The sequence below is a fragment of the Stegostoma tigrinum genome, chromosome 1 (genome assembly GCF_030684315.1).
Source record: "Stegostoma tigrinum isolate sSteTig4 chromosome 1, sSteTig4.hap1, whole genome shotgun sequence".
Taxonomy (NCBI): domain Eukaryota; kingdom Metazoa; phylum Chordata; class Chondrichthyes; order Orectolobiformes; family Stegostomatidae; genus Stegostoma; species Stegostoma tigrinum.
In genome coordinates, this window is record NC_081354.1 from 117,939,854 (window position 1) to 117,967,091 (window position 27,238).

Here is a 27,238-nt window from a genome sequence, read left to right on the forward strand (position 1 = left end):
CACATTCCACTCTCAATTTACAGCCAGATAATAATCCCCTCCTATTTTTACTACCAAAGTGGACGACACATTTTTCCACATTGTACTTCATCTGCCATGTATTTGCCTGCTCATTTAGCTTGTCCAAATCACAAAGCATTGCTGCATCCTCCTGAAAGCTCATTCTTCCAACCAGCTTTGTGTCCTCTGCAAATTTGGAAGTATTACATTTAGTTGCCTCATCCAAATCATTAATATATAAGGTGAGTAGCTGGGAAACTAGCACTGATCCTTGCAGCACCCCACTAGTCACTGCCAACCATTTGGAAAAAGACCTATTTATTTCTACCCTTTGTTTCCTATCTGCCAATCAATTCAATAACCATCTCATAACTTTACCCCCAACCCCATGTGCTATAATTTACATACTTGTGTTTTAAGTGTGACTGTATCAAAGCCTTCTGAATGTCTAACCACAAACACTGGCTCCCCTTCAACTCTACACACCACAACCTTGCAAATTCCAGTAGATTTTATCAAGTCATGATTTCCCTTTCATAAAACCGGACTGTATCTGATCATGCCACTCAGTTTTACAACTACTCAGCTATTATCATCCAGTTTCACACCATGCTATCTCAGATTTTCCAAAATTAGCAGTTCCTACTATCTCTGCTCAGCTATTAACTCTTTTATAATGGACTGAGCATTTTTCCTGCGACTGGTGTAAGGCAAACTTGTCTATAATTCTGATATCTATCTTTTTTTAAAAGAGTAGAGGGCTACGTTAGCTAACTTTCAATCCATTGGAGCTCTTCCAGAAACCTGAAAGATGACCACCAATGCATCCACTATTTCTAGGACTCCTTCCTTAAGTATTCTATGATATAAATAAGCAGGCCTGAGCATTTATCAGTATTTAATCCCATCAATTTCTCTGATCATTATACTGATTTCCTTCAGTTCTTCCCTGTCTCTAGACTGTGCTCTCCACTATTTTTCCGACATGATTTGTCTCCTCCTTTAAGTCAGAACCAAAATTTGTATTTAATTGATCTGCCATCTCTTTGTCCCTCATTTTAACTATCGTAGTTTGTCTTAAAATAATAATTTTATCTTCATATATCTATAGAACATTTTGCAGTTTGTACATTCCCCATATGGTTAGTCATTTTCTGTTCCCCAACCCCCAAAATTCCTTTTTTCTCTTTTGCTAAAATGTAAACTGCTCCCAATTCTCTTCTCTGATGTGGTGCAAAGTCTGCAGAACTGACACCAGATCTTCACCTTGGACCCCTAGTTCCTCCAGTTGCAAACATTTAGTTTGCTCTGGATCACACTAGTGTCCAGCATCTTCCAAATGCTGAAGTAGCAACATGTCACTTGTCCTGCCGCAAGCCTCAAATTTAATTTATAAATTAATTATGCTGGATTTGCATTTTAATAGGTAAATTTGATATATCTCTCCCATAGCACATCGAGGAAACAGCATGTCATTACATTATTATAGTTACATTATTACAACGTAAAATTGGAAACACCATCCAAGGACTCATTGTTAAAATTGTCAAGTGTGTGAAATGACTAATTCTACTTATTTCAAAAGTTTTAAAGTCTTTGTGGTTCCTTTACAGTAATTTAAACCACAAGAGATATAGAAAAGGATGATTATGTAAAAGCACCATTGGACAATGCTACTCGTTCTTCACATTGCTAGAGCATCCCAAGTCTATCTCAGATGGCAACACTGCAGTACAGAGGGCACACTAACTAGGCCCTTGCTTACTATTCAAGCACCGTGAACACAGATGTGTTTCATTTTGCTGCAGATCATTGCCCATTTTAAACAAAAAACTGCATGGGGTGTTTTAAATTGAAAAAAAAATTCAGTGTTCCTCAAAAAATTGGGAGTGCACTTCTGCTGGAGAAGGGTAAAGCTTTTAATTCTGTCAGCATTGCAGATTGGACCAAGTTGAGTGGTGCTCCAAAGGTACAGTCAACATGGTCATGACCAAGACGGTAGGAGTACACAGTCCATCTTGTCCCACTACTCTACAGGTCAGAAAACAATAAAAATATCATACACAAGACCTGATACAGCTGATCATATGCTTTCTGTATATTAAAAAAGAATGAAAAGGAACTATCAACCATGTTTTTATTAAACACAATTTTTTCATAATTATTCAATAATTATCTTAATGACAATAGAGAATTAATCAAGGCATGCAATTTATAATGTAAAACAATAAATGTTCACCACTTTAAATAATCCAAACACATGCACATCTCGTGAAAAGGGAACTAATTTCTTTTCTTTCTGCAGAGATGCATTTGAAGAGAAAAGACACTTCCTGACCAAAGGAGATTATTTTTGAGGTCAAACTACAAATAGTATAGCATGTTCCTGAATCTGTCATCGAACGTTTTTGCATGTTGCGTCAAATCATTAATCACATACAGTAGACAATGGTGTCTTGGCAAATGCGGCTTTCTCAGAAAATATTAAGAAGCTCTTTCATCGCTGAGACGGACAATCAAGTTTCACTGTGATCTCTCAGCCACGGGTTCAGAAACAGGAGACATAAGCCAAACAGGTATTTTCCTTAGGTAACAAGGTGTGGAGCTGGTTGAACACAGCAGGCCAAGCAGCATCAGAGGAGCAGGAAGGCTGACGTTTCGGGCCTAGACCCGTCTTCAGAAAATGATCCTCTAATGTTGTTTGGCCTGCTATGTTCATCCAGCTCTACACCTTGTTATCTCAGATTCTCCAGCATTTGCAGTTCCTACTGTCTCTGAAGGTATTTTCCTTAGCAGGCTTTGCTCAACTGAAAATATCTACACAAAAATTCAAAGTCTACAAACATTGTTCAAGCAGAACAGCCATTAAACAGGTGTTTTCTCCTGAAGTGAGTTCCAATAATCAAGGTCAGAGAGTGCTCTTGTGCAGTGGTAGTGTATATTACTTCTGAGCCAAAAGGCCCAGCTTCAGTGCATAATTACACCTCTGAACAGACTGATGAGAGAGAGAGAGAAGGGGAAAGAAAATCGATTGTTATATGAAAAAAAATGGCCTGCAATTATCTGGGACTATGATTTCCAAGAAACACTTTGCTTAAAACAGAAGCTCTGGTGTATCTCTGCAGTGATCTCCAAAAATATTTGGCATCTCCACATTCCTTCAATCACTGGTCCACGAAAATTGTTAAATATGAAATGGTTTCATAACAATTTAAAGTTGCAGAGAAAAGAAGTAGTGCCACAAGCATTTACTGTTTAAAGTGACATGATTTTCCATTTATTGGCATGGCATGGATAAACATTGAAACAACCAACCAACAGTTGTGTAAAAAAAATTTAAAAAGTATAAAACTACTTTCACAAAATGAAATTTCCATTAGAAGTATTATTTTACAGTAATATTGATTATACTAATATCTTCATATGGCTTGTCAGTTTTGGGGTTACACTTCACATTGGCAATCCTCTGGACCACTTCCATTCCTTTTGTCACACGGCCAAAAACAGTATGCTTGTTGTCAAGCCATGGCTAGAAATATAAAAACAAAGTTAAAATTAAAATTCAGTTTCCCGAGGGAAATTGACTTAATTTCTATGTTTTAATCTTTCACAACAAAATAGCCCATAAAATGAATTTCGTACAAGTTTCACAAATCACAACTGGGGGGAATGAGGAACAGAAGTAATGAAAGGACTAGCCAGAGGCTCTATTTCATCAAGGTCTTTTCTGAACTGAGAATGACTTAGCAATAAGTGCTTTCCACATTGCATTTTTGGATTAAAACTCAATTATGTTATTATGTCCCAAAGGCAATCTCAACTCTGTATAACTTTGATTATCTTACCCTCAAAAGGTTAGCTTTGGTACCTAGATAACAAACAGGGTATTGCCTGGCAATTATCTTTAGTTTTTGGAATTTGTCACCACAGAATCTCACATCAAGTCTGATTAAAGCTTAAAATTCTAAATAAACATGTTAAACAAATTAGTAAATTATTTAAATGGAAAAATATTGTATTTACAGTTAAAAAGTAATTCAGTTGGAAGAAAAAGATAAAACCAAAGCAAAAACAGAAATTGCTGGATAGACTCAGCATGTCTGGCAGCATTTGTGGAGAGAAATCTGAGTTAACGTTTCTGGTTCATTGATACTTCTTCAGGACTGACAGCACCTAGGAGAAGGTGGCTTTTTATGCAGAAGGCTTGGGGGCCTGGGAGGGATGTAAACGATAGTTGGAGATAGAGCCCAAAGAGACAGAACAGATAGACGGACAACGGAGTGGATAACAATCAGCCTGAGAGAATGACAAGCAATTAGTGGCTAATGATGGGTGGCGTGTAAGAGCACACACTGAGGGGCCCTCTTGTGGCAAATTGGCAGTGTCCCTACGCCTGAACTGAGAGACCTTGGTTCAGCCACAGCTGATCCAGAGGTCATAACATCTCTGAACAGGTTGAAGAAGAAAAACAGGTTAAATTAAAAATAACAGACGATGGTGATAACAAGGCCTGGTGTGTGGGGGTTGACGTAAGCACGTGTGCAGGTGCCTGAAACCCCAAAATTGTTGAACTCGATATGAGTCTAGAAGGCTGTAGTGTTCCCAAGCAGAAAATAAGGTGCTGTTCTTCCAGCTTGCCCTGGAGCACTGCAGCAAGCCTGAGACAGAGATGCTGGCCAGGAAACACATTGGTGTGTTGAAGTTGCAGGCAACTCGAAGCTCAGGGTCTTTCTTACTGACAGGACATAGGTGTTTGGCGAAGCAGTCACTCAGTCTACACCTTGTTTCTCCAGCATAGAGGAAACCACATTATGAACAGCGAATGCAGTAGACTAGATTCTGGGAAGGGCTGAGAAAGCACTGCTTCACCTGGAAGGTGAGTGTGAGCCCTAGGATACTGAGAAGGGAGAAAGTAAATGGACAGGTGTTACACCTTCTGCGGTTGCAGAAGGTGTCACAGAGCTGTGGGGGGTGGGGTGGTGTCCCAGAGGGAGCGATCCTTGCAGAAGGCTGACGGGTTGGGAGGAGAATGTGTGTTTGGTGGTAGTATCCCGCTGGAAGCAGTGGAATCGACAGCCAATGACCCTCTGGATGTGGATGTTCGTGAGATGGTAGGTAAGAACAAGAGGGTCCCTATCACTTGTGGAAGGGAAGCGATGGGGTGAGGGCAGAAGAAGTGCAGGAGATGGATCGGACCTGGTTGAGGGCCCTGTCAACAACGGTATCCGGGAATCCTTGGTTGAGGAAGCTGGTGGGCACTTTGGAGGCTTCCTTGTCAAGGTTGGCACCATCAGAACAAGAAAAAGGTCGTTGTTTAATTAGAATTAAACAACAACTGAATGTACAGAACATCAGTATTTGAGAAAGAGACATGCTCTGAAAGCTTTTTGTCTTCCTCTCATGGTGTTTGCAGTCACTGCATTGCCAAGGGGAATACATTGGGGAATGGCTTTCCCTTCAGTTGTTGCTTGGTTGAAAATGGTGCAATGTGTGGGCATGTTCTTTGTGCCATTAGCCATTTCCTAGTACATTCTTCGTGGAAGTGCCTTGATCAGTCAACCTTGTCTGGTTTGAACTTAAAAAACCTGACAGTTAACTGTTCCCAGGTGCATTCTCCATGGCAACACCTCCACCAGAGCCAACTAATCAGCACCCTCTTCTCAGGCAATATGAATTGTTACTCCTTCTGAAATTTGGTATACTTGCGATTCCATTCTGATTGGTGAAAGACGAAAAGCTTAGCATCTCATTTTTCAGTAAAACTAAATATAAATTAGAAGTTATAAAAGACACTTCAAAAAAATTACAAAATTATGTGTAATAGCAAATTTTGTTTAGTCTCTGAAGATTCCCATTGGTTTTACTATACCTGGCAGTCAATTACAATTGGTTTTGTTATTTGTACAAAGTTTGTTACTTTTAGACATTCACAATTGGACATATAAATACTTAGCAATTTGGTATTTGACCAGTCTTGATTAGGAAATACCTGCAATTCCTTTGATCAGTCTCAGAACTCAAATAAAAACCCAGGAATATTCCACAATACTTCTCACAATCACTAAAAACCTTTGGAATTCTCAACCTCAGAAAGCTATGTATGCTCAGCCATCATCTATATTTGAGGAAAATTATGTTAGGTTCTATCAGAGTCAAGAGATATAGGGACAGTATGGGAAAGAACAGCTTTGCAGGAAAATGAATCATGATCAGACTGAATGGTGCAGCAGGTTTGAGGGGCCAAATAGTTAACTCCTCCTCTTCCACCTCTTTTCAGATCCAATAAGCCCCCACATAACATGCACTTATCCAACTCTCCAACTGGCTGATTAAATGCGCTACATTTTACATGGAAGTAGAATAATATTACTTGTCCATTCAACCTCCTTTTCCACTTCATGTAGTTATTGTTTATTCGAAGATGAATTGGTCCCTTTCCTAAAGCTGAGTTCAAAGCAGCTTTGCAACACATACTGAATTTGGTTGAGACAGGATGTAAGAAGCAGTAAGCCATTCAGTCCCTTGAGCTTGCTCTGCTATACAATAATATCATGGCTTCTGCACTTGTGGCCTTAAACTCTCCTGCCTGCCCCATAATCCATGAATTTCTCCTAAATCAAAATCTAACTCTCATCCTTGACTATATTCAATTATTTAACTTCCACTGCTTAGTGGGAAAGAGAATTCTAAAGATCAACCTCTCTCAGAAGAAATCCCTTTCCATCCCAGCCTTAAATGAGATTCCTTATTTTTAAAATTATACACTTCAGCACTGTCAGTCCTCAGAACACAAAACTCCTCTCAGCATTTACAGAGTCAACAGCACCCCCACAGCCTTGGAATTCTCTGTGCTTCAATAAGATCACTTTTTACTTGTCTGACCTCCAATAACTACAGGCCTAACCTGCTGCACCTTTCCTAAGCCAAATGTCCCCATCCCAGGAATGAACCCAGTCTTCTTTAAGGTCTTCCAATGCAAATATGAGTCTCTACATATACTAATCTCAAAATTGTAGACAGTATCCTCGATATAGTCTCACCCACATAATTGTATCAAACTACTATTCTATTTTCTATAAAACACGCATTTGTCTTGTTTTCCAAATCGCAGCTGGTTTTAAATCCATTTTATATTGCAAATGGATTTAATATGGGTATTTGCTAAGGCAGATCGAGATAACGAGATTGCAAAATTTTCCTTACAATTTGTTTAACTCAGCATAACTGCAATCCTCAATGCAATAATTCTAACCAATTTAAATTACAGCATTTGCGGATCTACTGGTCAAGTTTTGCTGGAGAGTCACCAAGCTGATTAACATAGACCCACACTGAACACAACCATTTATATGTCACAATCCAATTTAGATAACCCAGAGCTACTAAGCACTGGAATGAGGAATATATTTCCCCAAGTGTTTTTACAGTGATAATGGTAGTTTAAAATTAGGAGATGCATCCACCACTTCCTTCTGGAAGTATCTTGGGGTTACCGTTAACCAGAAACCCAACTAAACCAGCCTTCATAACAAGGAGGAATTGAGTATAGGAGCAAAAACGTCCTTCTGCAGCTGTACAGGGCCCTGGCGAGACCACACCTAGAGTACTGTTTGCAGTTTTGGTCTCCAAATTTGAGGAAGGACATTCTTGCTATTGAGGGAGTGCAGCATAGGTTCACGAGGTCAATTCCCGGAATGGCGGGACTATCATATGTTGGAGATTGGAGCGACTGGGCTTGTATACAAGATAACAAAGTGTGAAGCTGGATGAACACAGCAGGCCAAGCAGCATCTCAGGAGCACAAAAGCTGACGTTTCGGGCCCAGACCCTTCATCAGAGAGCCAGCTCGTGGGCAGGTGCTGAGGAAGGTGATGTGACTGTGGTACCTGGTTTGTTTCAGGACATGGTCGAGCAGTTTCAAGGCTGAAGAGATTACAAGAGAGTTGCAGTGGGAGAGAGATTCCCTGGAGGTTGGTCCTGAGGGAGGAGGGTAACTTCTTCAGGTTAGGCATCCCTGGAAGAGGCTTCGCAGTGAGGTTAAAATTGTATCAGTGATAATGGGAACGGCAAATGCTGGAGAATCCATGATAACAAAGTGTGAAGCTGGATGAACACAGCAGGCCAAGCAGCATCTCAGGAGCACAAATGCTGATGTTTCGGGCCTAGACCCTTCATCAGAGGGCTGATGAAGGGTCTAGGCCCGAAACGTCAGCTTTTGTGCTCCTGAGATGCTGCTTGGCCTGCTGTGTTCATCCAGCTTCACACTTTGTTATCTTGGATTCTCCAGCATCTGCCGTTCCCATTATCACTGGGCTTGTATACACTGGAGTTTAGAAGGATGAGAGAGGATCTGATTGAGACATTTAAGATTATTAAGGGAGGCAGGAAGCACGTTTCCACTGATGGGTGAGTCCAGAACCAGAGGACACAGTTTAAAAATAAGGGGTAGGCCATTTAGAACAGAGTTAAGGAAAAACTTCTTCACCCAGACAGTGGAAGACATATGGAATTCTCTGCCCCAGAAGGTAGTGGAGGCCAAGTCTCTGGATACTTTCAAGAAAGAGATGGATAGAGCTCTTAAAAAATAGTGGAATCAAGGGTTATGGGGATAAGGCAGGAACAGGATACTGATTGTGGATGATCAGCCATGATCATAATGAATGATGGTGCTGGCTCGAAGGGCCGACTGGCCTGGTCCCCCACCTATTGTCTATTATCATATAAATGCAGTAACAGAACAAGTTAGAGGCTGGAAATTGTGTTGCTCCTAACTCCCCAAGATGTGTCCACAATCTACAAGGGATAATTCAGGAGTGTAATTAAATATTCCCCAATTATGTAAACACTTGAAGCTTGACACCTTCCAGAACAAAGCAGACTTTTTAAACACATACCTCACCGCCCACCTTCACCATTCACTCTATCACTAACATACAGTGGCAGCAGTATCATCTGAAAGATGCACGACAGCAACTCACGAAGACTGTTACCTTCTAAACCCATGACCTCTACCAACTAGAAGGACAAAGCAGCCAATACATGGGAACACCATCACCTGAAAGTACCCCTCTAAACCACACACCATCCTGACCTGGAATTAATCATTCCTTTACTGACACAGTGTCAATATCCTGAAACCTCCTACTTAACAACACTGTGGGTGTACCTAAATCAAATGGGCTGCAGCAGTTCAGAAAGGTTGCTCACTGCTTAAAGAATATTAGGAATGAACAACAAATGCTGATCTTGCTGCTGACACTCAAATTCCATGAAAATAAGTATAGAGAGAGAAAAGAATACATGAGGTTGCTCGCTGTTTGTTGCCTTCCAATGAGTGCTTGAAAGAAAAAAAATGACCTCTATCATTTCCAAATGGAGAAGGGAATTGTGGTTATGATGTGAACTTAATTTAGTACGGAAGGTTTTAAACAGCTGAATCAAAAGGAGGATTGTACCTTTAGCTTTGTCATTAAGCAATAACAAATTAGTTCTGAATATAAACAAAGAAATGTAGGGACTTACCGTAGGTACAACAGTTACAAAGAACTGGGATCCATTACTGTTTGCACCTGCATTGGCCATACTGAGCGTATATGGTCGATCATGCCTCAGTGTTGGGTGAAATTCGTCTTCAAATTCTCCTCCCCAAATACTTTCTCCACCCATCCCTGTCCCAGTTGGATCTCCAGTTTGAATCATGAAACCCTATGAAAAATGCATGAATCCAAACTATCTTATAAAATGCTTTTACGTATAGGATTAACATTGCCTTAATTTGACTAGTTTATACCTAAAAGGAGAATGTACTGTACTAATTCATCAACATACATCTCTTCAAAACATTCCACAGTCAAATTTCAATCTAACAAATGCTCTGATATATTTGTTTCTCCACTTGTCTCTGAAAACAAATATACGAACAAAGAGTAGTAGGCCACTTGGCCCATGGCGCTCATGCTGTCAATAAGATCATGGCAAGTTTATTCTATTCCATATTCCCACCTACTCTTTATAGCCGTTCATCGCCTTGCTTATTAAGAATTCATCTACCTCTGGCTTAAAAATATGTAAGGACTCTGCTTTCACTACCTTTTGAGGAAGAGAGTTCTAAAGACTCAGGATCCTCATATTTGTCTAATCTGTCTTGTTTTGAAACTTTGACCCTAGTTCTAGATTCTCCTACAAGAGATACAAGCTTTCCACTTTGTCAATATCTTATGTTTAAATTAAGTTGCTTCTTACTTTTCCAAACTCAAGCCTAGTCTGTCTAATCTTTCCTCATAAGACAAACCACCCATTCCTGTTAACAATTTTGTAAATTTTCTCTCAACTGCTTCCACCGTATTTATGTCTTTCCTTATATATGGACAGCACCACAGTCCACAGTACTCCAGATGTGGCTTCAGCAAGCCCCAAATAACTACCTTCCACTTTTATTTCATGTTTCTAGCACCTATAATATTGTACTTTTGATGTCATATTAAACACTAGTTAAGCCCCAGTTGGAGACTTGCGTGGAACCTGGACAAAACAACTTAGGATGGACATGAAGACATGAGGCAGGGTGCAGAAGCAACTCACTAGAAAGCAATCACTTGTTATTAGAGCTAGTTTTGTGAACAGACAGTAAAGCCTGAGGCTGCTCTCCTTGGAACAGGAAGGGCTAGGAAATTATTAGACTTTTTTTTCTTTCAAAGAACATGTGTGTCACAAGGACAACATTTGGTACCCATCCTTAGCTGTCTTTGAACTGACAAAGTCAACCACATTGTTATATCTTTGTTACATTTCAGCCAGACTGATTGAGGAGGGTTTATTTCCTTTCTTAAAAAGGACATTAGTGAACCAGTTGGGTTTCTTTAACAATTGATAATAGTTATCATGGTTACAATTATTGAGGTTAGCTTTATATTCCAGATTTATTAATTGATTTTAAGTTCCACCAGCTGCCATGGTGGGATTGGACTCTAGCTTGGGTCTCTAGATGACTAGTCCATTGACATCATCACCACACCAACTATGAAGTAGGGAGAACTTCAGAGATTTGGGGAAAGTGGGCAAGTGGAACTAACCAGTTTGTTCTTTGAAAGTCAGCACAGCATGTTGGTCTACATGGCTTCCTTCTGTCTCCTACTATTCTATGATTCTATGATCCAGTCAAAAATACCTTAATAATACGGTGAAAGATATGCCCATTGTAATATCCATTTCTGCTATGCACACAGAAATTTTCAACAGTTTTTGGACACCTACATAAAGAAAATAAAAAGTGCTGGTTATTATTCACCAGAGGAAAGACAAAGTGTAAAGTGGTCAGGATTGATTATAATAAATGTAAAATGCTTATTTTTAAAAGTAATACCCTGTAAAGAACTCATTTCAAATGGATAAGATTATTTACAAATTGTACTGGATACACACAATGCCACGTCTTACAGTCAAAACAGTATTTTAAAGAAAATGCTGGCAGGGTAAATTTCAATACCGTGCACAACTTTCTTCTGGTCCAGAATAGAACACAGTTTTAAATAAAGTTCAGAACAGAGTTTCCAGCATAGCTCCTTAGAGAAAAGATGGATTTTTATAATACTATACTCCACAAAGCTGTTAACAATTTACCAGATATTTTTAAACTGAAAGTTAACTCAATGGAGTATTTAAATTTCATAAGAGTATAGTTTGAAATACACTTGAAAACTTACTCAACAGGGAAGAGTTTAACATGTACATCTCCCATAGCTGTGTGGATAATTGCACTGTCTGATACACGCTTGGGACCATCTGCTTGTGTGGCAGCCATCACCTCTTCCTTGGAGGGTTTCTCGTTGAAGACATCGCGATCAGACTCAGCGCTCTTTGTGTCCTCTGGTTCCCTCTTTGTGAACTTTAAAATAATGTCATACAAGAAACATCTTAGCTAAAGAATAAATTTTTAAAAAGATGAATTCACTCACGTACAGAACAAATACATTTGTTGAAGATCTTTTGGATATTATAAAGCAAGGAGATCTAAACTGTCGCAGCAGATATAGTGGTCTGGAGCCCTTACATTCCAAACTTTGAAGGTGGGGAATTCAATTTGATTTGTGCTTGTTCCTAAATCACTAGTTTGTTCCATTAGAATTATATCATTAACTCATTACTCTTGCCTTATTAGAGTACTAAATCTTGAATCAGTGCCAATATTTGGTACAATGACTATATCAATTAACTTTATGTGTCCAATGCCCCAACAAAAAGGCTTAGATACACCTGTATAATATACATATGCACCATATTACCATGTCATCCCATTTATACTGAGCAAAGTAAAAGGAAACATATGAAACAAGAAACGGGGTAGGTTGGGCCTGACCTCACTGAGGTCTAGAGGAATAAGCAGCGGCCATAGTGAAACATACAAAATTTGGAAACTTGGGGCAGATGCAAAAAGGATGTTTCCCCTTGTGGAAAAGTAAGATCAGAGGCCATAATCTCATAATATGGTGTCACTCATTTAAGGAAGAGATGAAGAGGGATTTCTTTTCTCAAAAGGATAGTGAATCTGTGGAATTCTTTACAGTAGAGGACTAGAGGGTCTGAGTTGTTAAGTATGTTCAAGACTGATATAAACAGATTTTTAAACAGAAAGGGAATCAAGAATCATGGAGAAAAGTGAAGTTGAGTTTTCTTAGATCAGCCATGATCTCATTGAGTGGTAGAGTGGATTCAAAGCGCTGAATGACCTACTTCTGTTCCTACATCTTAGGGTCTTATGCAAAAAACCTGTTTGTTTAAAAGAAAGTAAATCTGCATCAAACAATTTTGATCTTTTAACTCAGGCATCTAATTACACTTTCTTCTGCAGTACCAAGAAAGAGAAAAAGTAGTTAAAACTCATTATATGCATAATTACGAGCAAATTTGTTCATCATAAAATCACAATTACCATATAAAATCGATTTTTTTTAAAAGCAGTGCAGAATATGGTTGGGTCATGTTGAACATTTTGTAGCACAGGATTGTCAGAAGCTTTCATTTCCATTGTCATTACAACCTGTGACTGTTTGGCTGCTCCTTGGAACAAGGCCATGTGCACCACCCGGATATTTTCTTGTTTACCCAAGATGCGTACACACCTCAAAAGAAAAAAACAAATGAGTTCATGTTGCAAATGTGGGTATAACAATCGTATCAATGTTACACTTAAAATCACAACAACATATTATCTCTCACTATTTAAGTTATAATGCATTAGTTTAAAATCTGTCTGTAAATATCCTTCTACTGCTTCTGTATATCTTATTTCAGTAATAATTTAGGCAGAAAGCAAAGAAAACATAATGCGTAAGAAGAACAACAAACACATACTCCAACTACAAAACATAAGCCAATAAATAAAATCTTGCAATAACAACAGGAAATGCCGCAGAGAGAGCAAGTCTAGAGAAACATATCAATTGAGAAACAAAATTAATATGTCAAGTCCAATACAACTGACAAGTGGAAATGTGACCGGTGTTATGCTGTCACAAAAGCTCCCTCACAAATTTCACAGGCCCTGTTTTCAAGTCTCTCCATGATCTCACTCCATTTTTCTGTAATTCCCATATACACCCATCTGTCTCTCAAGCACCATTTGTTTCTTCATTCCAACACTCCACTCAATCGTTGATGAAATATCTTGTCATTTCTTTTAAAAAAAACTATCCTTTACCAAGATTTGAACTATCAATTTTTTCCCTTCTGAGCTGTCACACAAAATGCTTTTAAAAAATCACCATTGTATTACCAGACCATAGGCATGCTTTCTCACTAGACAGACAAACGGTAGTGGTTTACACAGAGACGTTAAGAAAGAGACTAGTGTGGGAATTTAACCCACTCTGTCGGCATCACTCTGCATTGCAAACCAGATGGCCAGCTAACTGAGCTAACCCACAAGTGCTTTTCTTACTTTGCAAAACTAAACTACTTGCAATTGACAAGAACATTTAACTCCTTGAGCTAACTTTACCAGTCAGATAATGGTTAATCAATACCTAAAGTGCTACTGATCTGACACGAACAGTTTTCTGTTTTATTTGGGGGTGGGGTGGAGGGGCATCTTTGTATGAAAAATGCTTCTCAATTTCACTGCTAAATATCCTGCTGCTCGAATTTGTGGATTTTTTCCTCTGCTTTGGAAATTCCCCACACAAGAAAAATCCCATTTTGATTACTAAACTTCATGGGAATACAAATCAGTTTATGTTGCCAGTTATTTAACCTATTTCAGTTATTCTGATTCCAGATCCCAAGTCTTGCAGTATTCTTTCCAAGCCATATAGTTTTTCTCTAAGATGTCCGTGCCAAGAACTGAATGCAGTACTCCAAATGGGATAAGACCATAGATTTAACTGAATTAGTTGCCTATAGCCAAACCATAAGGAGAATTCTTTGGATGGGTGTCTTTTGCTGAAAAGTTTACCTTGCCCTGAAAGCTTGTGCTGACAAGGTAGAACTTCAGCTGGCACCCAATGGAAGTTAATGTGAAGCACAATAATTACATACGCTCGCAATAATGCTTTCAAAACATATTAAGAGTTAGGTCAAAAGAATTGTTTGTGCTGTCTATTCAGCGCAACTGGGAGCTTGTAAACTATATTATGATCTGAAATGCCTGCCTGAAAGTAATAGAAACAACTTCAGTGGTAATATTCAAAAGGCAGTTGAATGCACATTTGAAAATTGTTACGTGGAAAGCAGGGAAATTGTGCAAATTGGACAGCACTTAGAGGGTTCCAGCCAAAACATAATTAGAATGAGGTGTCATGGCTGATTTGGCTCTTCCTCCCATTAGTGGGAAATGAACAAATACTGCTTCCTCATTGCAACCTCAACAACTAAAACAAAATAAACCTTCATCTATGACTTCATTGCCTCCTGACTCAGCTTATCCACTGTGTCAGCATTGTCCCATGCTTTGCCCTATATAAACTCCAACTGATGCAGAGGTCTACAACCAATGTCCAATACTATCTAAAAGTTCCGCTCCTTTGTTATTCTAAATCCTTGGCAAACTTAGACTTCCAACTACAGTGCTCCTACCTCCATTCTACCATCAGTGACAGAGTCTCCAGTTGTACAGGTAATGTATACATCCCCAAATCCCCCTCTCCACAATTTTTATTTTAAATCGCTGAAGATGAAGAAGTCTCATATGCTTCAGTTGTTTCTAATCTTCTGACTGTCAAGCCTTTGAAGATGTTCATTATATTTAAGGTATCACATAAAATGAACATTAAGGAAATAAACTATAAATAAGGAGAAAAAATAAGGATCATTTCATAGGATATTAAATGTTCAATCCAATGACTATTCAAGTAATTCATACAATCCACTATTGAATTGACCTCATGCAACTATTTTCATGGATTATATACCTGTTTGTTTCTATATTTATTACTTTGATTCCCAGCATTGTTCCATAAAGTACAAAATGTCCAGTTTCATCAAAAATGATATTTGTTAGCCTCATTCCATCCACTTTTTCCAGTTCTCTTTCAACCGCCATGCGTCGGCCAAACTCCATATCAGGAAGCTGGGGTCTCATCTGTTGTAACTCTGTAAACATCTTAAAAACAGTAAAATAAAATAATTCCATTCATAGAGCAATGAATTCTGTCACACATCAAATGGAAATGAAAATTCTTCAGAAATGTTAACATGTATTCCAGACTTGGTGGAATATACGGAATAGGTAAGCTTCAGGGGATGTGGACAAGTTGTTAAGAATTGCTTCACGCAGGCAATGATGAAAATAAAAATTGCATGTAAAATTTAACCTTAAATTTTTTTTGAGGTTAATGGGCCAACATGCCACAATTATCGCATGTAGAACAAAGTGAGTCTACAGCTCACTGTTCTGAAAATAAAACAGGCATAGGTCTCTGCTCAGCAGTGTCTGAAAACTTTTTGCATATATTTAGCAAAGAGTCAACAGGTCACCTGTATAACAATTAAAAACAAAGCCCATGAGATTAACTATTAAATTACTTATTTATGAACGGCTTGTGACAGATATAATTAAAATATTTGCCAAATTGAGATTACTTAATGGTTGATCCCACATCATTGGAAAAATGAAGGTACCAGCTATTCTGTAATTTCACCCCAAATCTCTCAAGATCTTCCAAAGGAAAGCATTAAAATGGAGAAGAGCCAGAACAATAAACGACAGCTTCCAATCTGCAAGCAGACATAAAAGCTCCTGAGATGCTGCTTGGCCTGCTGTGTTCATCCAGCTTCACACTTTATTATCAAAGCTCCATTTGTTTACTGGTTTATCAGTGTGCCATTTACTATGGTTTGCATACCCGCTGAAGAAACATATACAAGGTGCTTAAGGAGGGCAGAGGGAAAGAATGAGGCATTACATCAGAATTGGGGAAAAAAAAAAATCAGGAAATGACTGGAGGTGATTCTAAATATCAATGGACTCCATAGGAAAGAAATGGAGCAAGGCAGGAGGCTTTAGGGAGAGAATTCTTAAATGTGGCAGGCCGACAACTGAAATCTTTGCTCAATGGATGAAGGATGCATTGCAGATCAATGTAAGAATTCAGTGTAAAATTACAGTTTGTAGCTAGATGCTTTAAACATAATTCCAAAAGACTCAGTGTTTGCTCACTGCTGACGTAGTTTTGAGCCAGTGGACAAGGAGAGGATCTGACTTATTTTAAAATTTTTCTATAGCTGACTAGCCAATGCACACTGCCCAGGTTCATACATGAGCACAGTTACTTTGGTAAGACTTCAACGATCCTAATCCTGTCTCTGGTGAATGCAAAATAATAGAAACACAAATTGTTATGGTATAGAAGGTGATAATTCAACCCATTTTTCCTGCAGTAGCTCTTCAAGTGAGCACCATGCAAATCTCCTGCTTTTTCCTATACTCTTGCATCACATGCTCTAAACTGCAGGACAAATTGGGTCTAAGTTGGCAATCTTACATAGAGTTATGAACAATTCTTGACAGATAGATAAAATTAACAATGTTTCCTTAAGGTTAGCTCAAACATTGGAATTAAGATAGCTTTATGGCAGGTTACATCTTATCATAATTATATTGCATTACACATATAATGTTGACACCATATGTAGAAAGTGTGTTCCAGTTCCCTTTACAGACAATAAGTGGAGGATGTAAAACAGTTAGAACATCAAAAAGTAGTTTTTTCACTTACGGTAAGGGATTCATCAAACACTCTCATAAGCTTTCCAGTCAAAAATCTGAAAATCCGTACTTTGCGATCAGAGCCAATCGTAGCCATTTTTTTCCCGTCAGGGGAAAATGTGATGCTTATTGGGTATGATTTACATTTTGCAAATTCATACAAGTCTGTATCTGTTTTGTATTCCCACTCCACAGTTTTGGGGAACCTGTACTCAGTGGGTGGCCCAGTCCAGTATTCCAACATTCCTGATTTGTCAGTCGATACAACAACCTTGTAGACAGCATTTAAGATAATCTCAGTGAGAGAACAACTGTGTAGCTTTTCAAATACATGTAGCGGCTGGTTACTTCCTCTGGCATCATATACGAAGATTTTTCCAGTAATTTTTTCAGAACATGCCACAGCAGAAACAGCATCTCCAGGTGAGTAAATCCACCCACACTTACCAGGATGGTACCTGAAATGATAAAATTAATTTTGACTTACTTGACTGAAACTCAATTTGTCTCTCATCTACTCACTAATTTCTTGTAATCGTGATCTGCTAAGGATACATTTCCACCTTTCATGGTCTTATGTTCCTTTTCAATTGCTCACAAGAGCTTCCCATTTAAATTTCAACAAACAATGCTGTGGAAAGTAAGGCACCTCCTATTATCCCAAAGCATGCCTTCCATTTACAAATCACAAGGCATGAATGCAATGGATTTGTCTCCAATTGCCTGAATGAGTGCAGTTCCAATACAATCTAGGGCAAAGCAGTTCATTTAATCAGCACCCCACGAACTAGCTGAAACATTCACTACCTCCACCACCATCACATAGTGTACTATCTACAATGTGGACTGGAGCAACTCACCACTCTCCTTCAACAGCAACTTCCATCAACCAGAAGAGCATGGGCGACATATACATGGAAGCATCATTAGTGAGATAGCAGAGATAGTAAGAACTGCAGATATTCGTGTCAGAGTCAACACAATGTGAAGCTGAAGGAACAGAGGAGGTCAGGCAGCATCAGAGGAACAGGAGAGTTGATGTTTCGGGTCAGGACCCTGATGAAGGGTGCTGACCCGAAACATCAACTCTCCCATTCCTCTGATGCTGCTTGACTTGCTGTGTTCCTTCAGCTCCACAGTGTTGACACTGAAGCATCACTGGTGCAAGTTTGTCTCCAAGTCATACATTCTCTAAGAACACTATTCCATTCTCCCATCTTCCCTATGCTCATTCCGTTTATTCTGATAACGGCATTCCATATCCGTGCTACAAACGGGTCTTCTTTTTTTGCCAAAAGGTTAATCATCACTATGTCAAGCCAAAGTTTTGTCTTCCATCCTATCATGGAAAGATTGTTGTCCTCACTTTTATACCTAACAAACACATTCAGTATTTGACATCTCCATCACCAGTATGATACATCATAAAAGCATCTTCATAAACCTACATGCTTAGTATTCTGAATGGCCATACCTTCAACAATGCTCTGTCCATTCCTCAATAACCTTCAACAACCCCTCCCCTTTCCATTGCAACACTTGTGTTTTTCTTACTATGGGGTTAGCTGATGAGAATTTTAGAAAAAAAGATAAGAGAATGCGGCTACAGATATATAGCATGGCAGCTAGGATGACAAAAGGAAAAGAACAGAATGAAAGAGAAAGAAAAAGGACAAAAGACTTTGGTATCAACCATGCAACAATTTCTTTCCTGTATCTATCAATACTTCCATAAACACAAGGAGTTGTCATGATGAGTATATTGGCAATAATAGGTACCAACTGATGATTTTTTTAGCATCTTAGATCCATGACCTTGTGTGTAATATTAACTCTGTTTTGCTCTCCATAGTGTTGCCAGACCTGTTAAGTACTCTCATCAGTCTGTTTCATGTTCAGATTTTCAGTACCTGTGGTATTTTCTTTGTCTGATGAATGCATGATAAATTAGGAACACTGTTCTTCCATAGCTATTGGAATTCTTTTAATCTGAACAATTTACTACTCTATTTATTTGAATGAAGACAATATGCATTAGAGAACACATATATTGGTTCAAACAGGAAAAAAATGCATTTTTTATATATTTACCCTAATTTAAGCATGTTAATCATATCAAAGTTCACCACATCAAAAATCTTCATTGCCTGGTCATCACCAATAGAGCAGAATAGAGCTCCTTCTGCACTAACACCAATAGATTCAATAACTCCTGCATTTCAAAACAAAAGATGAAACACAAAATGAGCAATAATATCAATTCAAGTAATTTAGCAGCTATTCATTTATTGCCCTTTTACCTGTATACAATTTCACGTGATTGGTTCTTCATAAAAGTCATAATTTTTCAACTCAACCTTAGTCGCCATGCCAGAAATTTAATTCTAAATTTGACTAATATTGGTATGAACCTGCATTCATATCTTTTTCTTCCTGAAGAAGGGTCTAGGCCCGAATCATTAGCTTTTGTGCTCCTAAGATACTGCTGGGCCTGCTGTGTTCATCCAGCTCCACGCTTTGTTATTTCATATCTTTTTGCTGTTGTTATTTCATATCTTTTTGCTGTTTTTGTCATTTAACTTAAAGTAATATTCAAAAACATGGGGAATAGGAGAAGTAGACCCAACAACCTTTTATGTCTATATCACCATTCACTGAGACCAGGGCTGATCTTTGGCCTTAACTCTACTTTCTTAGAATTAAGATCCTTCCAAGAAGTCAAGGCAGGCAAACATCTGATCCAGGCTCAAAGTCTATTGAACTCTAATCTCAGCAATCATGAAAGGAAGCTTAGAATTTGATAATCACTTGAACAACATGATGAGTCCATCTACAATATACCAGAATTCAAAGCTCTGAGAGAACAAGAGACAAAAGAAAGAGCTTCAATGCAATTAACAGTAACTAGGTGGAACAGTAGTTTGCTTGAAATCAGCTTATCAGCCATTTGGTTTGGTTATGATACAGACAGGATACAAAAGCCATTTTGTGCAGAGACAACAACACTGTTTCTCAACAGTAAGACTGAGGAACTTATCCAGGACAGCTGCACTGAGGAGGGATTCTGTAGACACAACCTGCAATGCTGTAAACATAAGAAGGAGCAGGAGTAGGCCATCTGGCTCGTTGAGCCTGTTCCACTATTCAATTAGATCATGGCTGATCCTTTTGCAGACTCAGCTCCACTTACCCACCTGCTCACCATAACTCTTAAATCCTTTACTGCCTTAAAAGACATTCAACAATGTAGCCTCAACTGCTTTACTGAGCAAGGAATTTCACAGATTCACAACCCTTTTGGTGAAGAAGTTCCTCCTCAACTCAGTCACAAATCTGCTCCTCCTTACTTTGGTGCTATGCCCCCTAGCTATAATTTCACCTGCCAGTGGAAACAACCTCCCTGCTTCTATCTCATCTATTCCCTTCATAATTTTGTATGTTTCTATAAGATCTTCCATTCTTCTAAATTCTAATGAGTATAGTGCCTGGCTACTGAATCCCTCCTCATAAGCCAAGTTTCTCAACTCTGGAATCAACCTAGTGAACCTCCTCTGTACCCTTTCTAATGCCAGTACATCCTTTCTCAAATAAGGAGACCAAAACTGTACACAGTATTCCAGGTGTGTCCTCATCAGCACCTTATACAGCTGCAGCATAACTTCGCCATTTTTAAACTCCATCCCTCTAGCAACAAAGGACAATCTTCCATCTGCCTTCTTAATTACCTGCTGCCTCTGCAAACCAACTTTTTGTGATTCATGCAAAGGACAACCCGGTCCCTCTGCACAGCAGCATTTTGCAATTTAAATAATAGTCCATTTTGCTATTATTCCTACCAAAATGGATGACCTTATACTTACCAACATTGTACTCCATCTGCCAAACCCATGCCAACTCCCTTAACCTATCTATATCCCTCTGCACATGTTGCTCTACCACTGATCTTACTGTTACCAGACAAAAAAGCCAAACAAAGGAGTACTCATTCTCATTTCCTCCACCTGTTCTGCTGAATCCACTTGTGGGAGCAATCTCCAACTATAAGACTATAGAACAGGTGCTGAATCTGACATCAAATTTTCAACTGACTTCCTTCAGCAAACACTCTGTTGGTACATGTGACAATACTAAATCTAGTAAAATAGAATCGTCAATATGCTAAGTCTGCAAAAAAGCACACTTATCTTCTTATGTAACTTCTACTCTTTGTTATTTTAAATCTTTTTATTCAGATTTTATAATTTAATCCACATTTCAAAATAATTGCATAATAAACTAACCTAATTTTACCTACATCATAGAGCTGTACTGCTAGTTAATTTTAAATAGAAACACACAAAAACTTAGAAGCTTCAAAAACGTTTATGCAATTTCTTTGCTCATGGATGAATGAAGACATGCCTTGCGTTCAGCCAGTTCCCCAGTTTTAAACTCTCCAGCTGGGAAAACAGCGCAAAACCAACCGCATCAAGCGCTCAGAATCTTATGCTTCAATTTGATCATCTCTCATTCTTTGAAACTCCAAAGTATAAGCCCATTCGATTTGATCTCTTAAAAAGATACTGCTCTGAACCCAGGAATCAATCTGCCAATATTTCCTGCACTCCTTTTAAGATACTACACTCTTTCTTATGTTACAATTTCCTTACATGAGTTTGAGTTTCTTTCTAAAAAAAAAAATCAGTTATGCAGTGAAAGGATGGCACATCAAGATTTCACTTTTTTTTTAAAAAAATCATACATTAGGAACTTAAGCCTGAAAAATATAGAGTTTCCTGGTACTTATGGTTCTGGTGAAATAAACTTCACAGCGTACAATTTACAGTGGCTCCCATCTTCTAGGAATGGTTTATTTTCTACATTCTCAGCCAGCAACTTCTAATCCCAACTGTTTTTCATCGAGGGGCTTAGGTGTAGATTTCTTTTTCTACCTGCAATCTAACCAAACCATTTGGCCTCTTTTAGCTAATGAATAGTGGCAATCATTTGCTGCAGTCTTTTCCTAACCAGTGTCGTAATAAAAGATTATTGTGCCTTTTGCTTTGATATTCATATTATATTGCAAAATACACGTACAAAACTTTGAAAACAATAACACTTTACCTATGTGACTGCGAAAATGCTTAACAAACTCTATTCCTTCATCATATTTCTTCTTCCAGAACTTGACATGTCCATCCTGACTGGCCGTTATGATGAAATCTGTCCTACAGGTTTATAAATGAGATAACGAATGGTAAATAAAGCTGAACGCTGGAAAATTCATCCATAGTAGAAGCGTATATATACACACATGAAAAAACCATTAGCTGCTTGAAAAAAAACCCAATGCATCCAATTTGCAATATTCAACACTTGTAGGTTAATTACCACAATAATCTCCATTTTATCTCTACATCACTGATTCAAGCATCTATTTGCTACGCTTTGCATTTTTCAATTTGAACAATTTACAGCAGAGTTAGAAATAATTACTTTCATTGGCGTATACTTAATGGTTATGTATTCCACTGCTTTAAATTGTATCAGTACCAAGAAGAGTCAAAATGATTGGAATTGCTCTGGGGTGAAGTGACAAGGTGTAACGATGAAGGCAACTTTAAAAAGAACCCAAGGATTTAGGCTGAGACAAAGGACAAAAAGGAAGTTAGAGGTATGGTGGAATAAGACGTTGGAGAAACTTAGATTTGATGCACACAAGGAATGGGAACCAATATAAATCAACAAAGACAAGTGAGCAGATCTTCGGTGTGTGACAGGGGTGCAAGTTGGTGCTAACGGAAGGTGGAAGATAGAAAGAAAAACACAAGTTTGGGATAGCAGTGAGAGAGACTGTAGGTCGTGGAACAATGTCAAGTCACATAAAATAGTAACAAAGATATAATGCTGAAAAAGAGTCTGAGGAAAGGAGATATGACCGATATTAAGGTTTAAAGGATATTAGTGAACCAGATTTTTTTATGACAATAAATGGTAGTATCACAATTACCACAACTGATGGCTAACTTTCAATTCCAGATTTAATTGAGTGAATTTAAATTTCATCAGCAACTGCTGTGGAATTTAAACCAATGTCCCCTAAATCATTAGCCTCTGGTTACTAATTCAGTACCATAAACACTACACCAGTGTCCCCACAGCTGCCTGTAGAATTTCTTGTTTATTGGAAAACTAGGCAAAGAACACAACCTACACAAATCCACAACAAAATACCTTCCAGAATAAGGATGACACCAATAAAAATGAAATCATCCAATGCAATATTGATTGGCTTTCGTGTTAAAAAGTTAGAAGAGGTCTTACCGGGTGCAGACTATGTGTGTTATAATATCTCTGTGCATATAGCTACGCTCATACATTGAAGCACTGGGTAGGTTGTCCAGATACACATGCTCAAAGTCGAGAACTGGAAAGAAAAAAGGCAAATGTATCTGAGCAACAGTTTGAATTATTTTACTGTACAAGCCACTACAAGCAACATTGCCTAAGCAATGCCAGTGGTCAATTAATATACTACAGAAAAGAAATCACTGCTTTAACTTTTAAAATGACTGCAAAACTCCATGTTACAGCTGTACTTTACATTCTGCTCTCCGCAGAATACAAGTTTTCATGAAAATTAGTCCAACATCACCCCCGTAGCTTTCCATAAGTTTGCATCTCTTCATTTCTGAATCACAACAAAGTGACCATCAAAAAGTGCATCACTAAGTTTCAGGTGAAGTCCTGAACCAAATAGCAGCAGTAGGGCTAAATCAATGATTCTTACAACCCACAGCATGATCCTAGTATCTTGCAAATCCCTTGCACTACCACTAGATGCATTTCTTCAAACAGAGACCATTCTGTCTGGTATTTAAAAACACAACTGCCTTTCCATTGATCACATGAGGAAATTCTTTGTCCTCAAACAAAACCTCCCTATTTCTATCTGAAATCTTGTGTCTTTGCTTACAGGTGGGAATATTTTTACATTTTGTCCCAATAAGTCAAACACTAGGCCTCTCTGTCCCCACTGCAAAAAAGCCATCAAGGCTTGTTTTCAGGCAGAATTTGGAGTAGATTCCAAAAAAAATTCTTTAAACTCTTCCACCACATTACCTTCAATTAAAGGGGCAGTGCAAAAAGAATCCTATAAAACTTCGCATCCATAACACAATTATAACGCAATAATAGTGTATCACAGGTATGTTAACCAAAAGAATTGTAAAGAGAATAAACAGTGCCCATTTTATGGTACAAAACCTCCAACTAGCCTTATTCACTGAGGCAAAAATGAGTTTTCTGACTTTGTTCCGAAATAAAGCCACAAACACGTTACAGATTACAGTTTAAATCTCAAACAATGGAGAATCAGATCCCATTTTACACCTGAAGTCTGCTTAACTGAACAAAGAAACATGTAAACATATCATAGATTAACAGTTCAGAAGCAAAGCACAATAGGTCCTGAAAATCTGAAAGACTGCTAAATAAAAATAGAAAAGGTTGAAATGCTCAGTGGAACCAATCACATCTGTGGATCCAGCACAGTTAATGTTTCAGGCTGATGGTCTTTCATTGGAAAATGTATATCCAGCATTTCTAGACCGGTGATCGAAGGAACAGACTTTTTCTTTGGGGTGAGGGTGGATTGCAGTTTCTGCAGAGTTAATACCCATTTGTGATATCATGAGATTTAAGTCAATAACTTAAGTAAAGATTGAAATTTGAAGGGCAGTCAGAGAAATGGAATTATGGATCGACACCTGTTTGGATTGCACTTTATACTACCAAGTCCAAAATCTGTTTCTTCAACTCTGAGTGATGTCTTTAATAGCAATGAGTACACAGGAATCTGCAGTGCTAACTACAACCACCTATTTCTCAAAACCAACTGCTCCAGTCAAGCTTACTATTAGCATTTGTCATCTCTCTTCTTGGGTTGACAACTATTTTTCTCATACCCAGCTGTGAAAGGACATTAGAGTTTTGTTTACATTTAAAGAAAAAAAATTGTAAAAGATATAGATAGCACAGTAGGCCAGGCAGCATCAGAGGAGTAGGAAAGCTGAAGTTTTGGGTCGGGACCCTTTCTTCAGAAATTTCTGAAAGAGGGTCCCAACCTGAAACGTCAGTTTTACTGCTCCTCTGATGCTGCCTGGCCTGTTGTGTTCCTCCAGCTCCACATTGTTATCTCTGACTCGAGCATTGGCAGTTCTTACCATCTCCTTGTTAAAGGTATAAGCTTGTTTTATTTCTAGATCTGCCAAGACCACAGTATTTCCAAGTCAAATTAGCCACTGACAAACTTGATATTGTTCACAAAAATTTTAAAACACAAACAATGACTGCAGTTTCTTCTAAATCCCTGCTCTCAATGCAGCTACAAATAACCACACCACAATTTTCTGATGGAAGCATGCTGCATTTACAAAAGGTAAAACTATTGAATGGTACAAGGAGATTTGAAGGTAACAAAATATAACCAAAAAGATATATGTTTTAAGAAAACTTTCAAGTGTGAAATGTTTTTAGCATATAAGCGAGGCATGATCATAAGATTTCTTAATTTACAGTTCATTACAATCAGAAATTTAGTGTAAGTGGAAATTTAGTGTAGAGCAAGAAAAGGAGATGCAGCTTTTTATTTCTTTAATTACTTCCAGTGGCAAGTGAGTGTTTATATTTTGGCTCTCAGCTACAAAACTGTAACTTGCTAATAATTTGTTAAATTAATAACTTAAATAAATAAGGCTAGTTAGATTTGGCAGGGTAAATGGTGTACCCTGACTGCGGCAAGGGAATTTGTGCATTGCAAGCCCAGACAATCACACATGCAGGAAACGCCTGCATTTTGAGGAACTGTCTCAAGAGTTGTTCTGGAGTCTGAGCTGTTCAAATTGCAGGGCATCAGGAAAGCAGAAGTGTTACTTTGCTACAGAAGATAGCGACAATCTTTTGGTTAAATAAAAACTGTAGAGTTCGTCAAGTCAAACTGACTGAATGTCAGGCATGCTCATGGATTCAGAAGTTGTGACAGAGGAGCCTCAACCATCGACCACCCGACCATAGAATCATTGAACAGTTACAGTACAGTAGGAAGCCATTCGTCTTGTCAGGTCCCTGGGCACCATCACCAAAAGCAACCCCGCACCCCCACCCCATCCTTTGCCTGTAACACGACGACTTGTTTGATCTTCAGGTAATAATCTAACCCCTACTGAGAATTAAGACAAGGTCCTGTCTGTCCTCCAAGCGGATGTAATGGATCCAACGGTACCCTTTCGAAAGGAAGAAGAGCTGCTACTGGTGACCTGACCAATACTTGTGCCACTTTTACAAACACAGGAGCAAGTTGGAGAGCCATTGAACCACTGTCCGAGTGTTTGCTACGCGCATTGCCCTCGATTTCCACGGCGACCATACAGCGCTTTGAGACAATACCAGGTCACAACGTTTATACATGTCCTTTAGACAGGGCAGCTGGTCACTCCTCCTGGTGTAATTATTACAAGATGTAGGCTGAAACTCTTTATGAAGTATGTGCCAGGCCCGGACTCGCCACCGGTTCCCGGACCGCACAAACCTTTCCTCTTCTTGGCGTGTACAGCCTGCGAGGGCAACGGCCCCACACAATCCTCGGCCTCCGACTCGGACCCACTCCCCTCCGCCGGCCGCTCCCGATTCCTCCTCACCGCCGCCATGATGGAGTGACCTGCTCAACTCTGACCTCTGACCTCTACCGCCAAACCTGACGGCATGGGGGTGGGGTTTCCAACGCAAAATGCAAAATACCGGGGATACATAACACGGTGTGGAGCTGGATGAACACAGCAGGCCAAGCAGCACCAGAGGAAATTGGGGAGGGGGAGGGGGTTCTGAAATAAATAGGGACCGGCGGATAGAAGATGGAGAGAAAAGAAGATAGGTGGAGAGGAGAGTATAGGTGGGGAGGGGATAGGTCAGTCCAGGGAAGACGGACAGGTCAAGGAGGCGGGATGAAGTTAGTAGGTAGGAAATGGAGGTGCGGCTTGGGGTGAGAGGAAGGGATGGGTG

The 27,238-nt window shown here is 38.9% G+C and overlaps 1 protein-coding gene across 1 annotated transcript; it reads right to left on the minus strand.

Annotated features, from left to right (window-relative positions):
- Nucleotides 1-2,120: 2,120 nt before the first annotated feature.
- On the minus strand, nt 2,121-26,986 carry ppwd1 (peptidylprolyl isomerase domain and WD repeat containing 1). Its single transcript, XM_048542829.2, has 11 exons — nt 26,769-26,986; nt 23,504-23,606; nt 22,304-22,407; nt 19,292-19,412; nt 17,211-17,658; nt 15,405-15,595; nt 12,929-13,118; nt 11,703-11,884; nt 11,168-11,249; nt 9,523-9,705; nt 2,121-3,529 (listed from the first exon to the last, which is right to left on the minus strand). Exons 1-11 carry the CDS (start codon nt 26,884-26,886, stop codon nt 3,386-3,388), a joined length of 1,866 nt encoding a protein of 621 aa, XP_048398786.1. The 5' UTR covers nt 26,887-26,986; the 3' UTR covers nt 2,121-3,385.
- Between the last annotated feature and the right edge of the window lie 252 nt (nt 26,987-27,238).

What these genes read in the sequence shown, in the direction of transcription:
- ppwd1 (XM_048542829.2), bottom strand. Translation starts at nt 26,886, where the DNA reads ATGGCGGCGGTGAGGAGGAATCGGGAGCGGCCGGCGGAGGGGAGTGGG. An exon ending in ACACGCCAAGAAGAGGAAAG is followed by an intron (nt 23,607 to 26,768) that starts GTTTGTGCGGTC and finishes TTTTCTTTCCAG; the next exon opens with TTCTCGACTTTGAGCATGTG. An exon ending in GCATTTTCGCAGTCACATAG is followed by an intron (nt 19,413 to 22,303) that starts GTAAAGTGTTAT and finishes TTTGAAATGCAG; the next exon opens with GAGTTATTGAATCTATTGGT.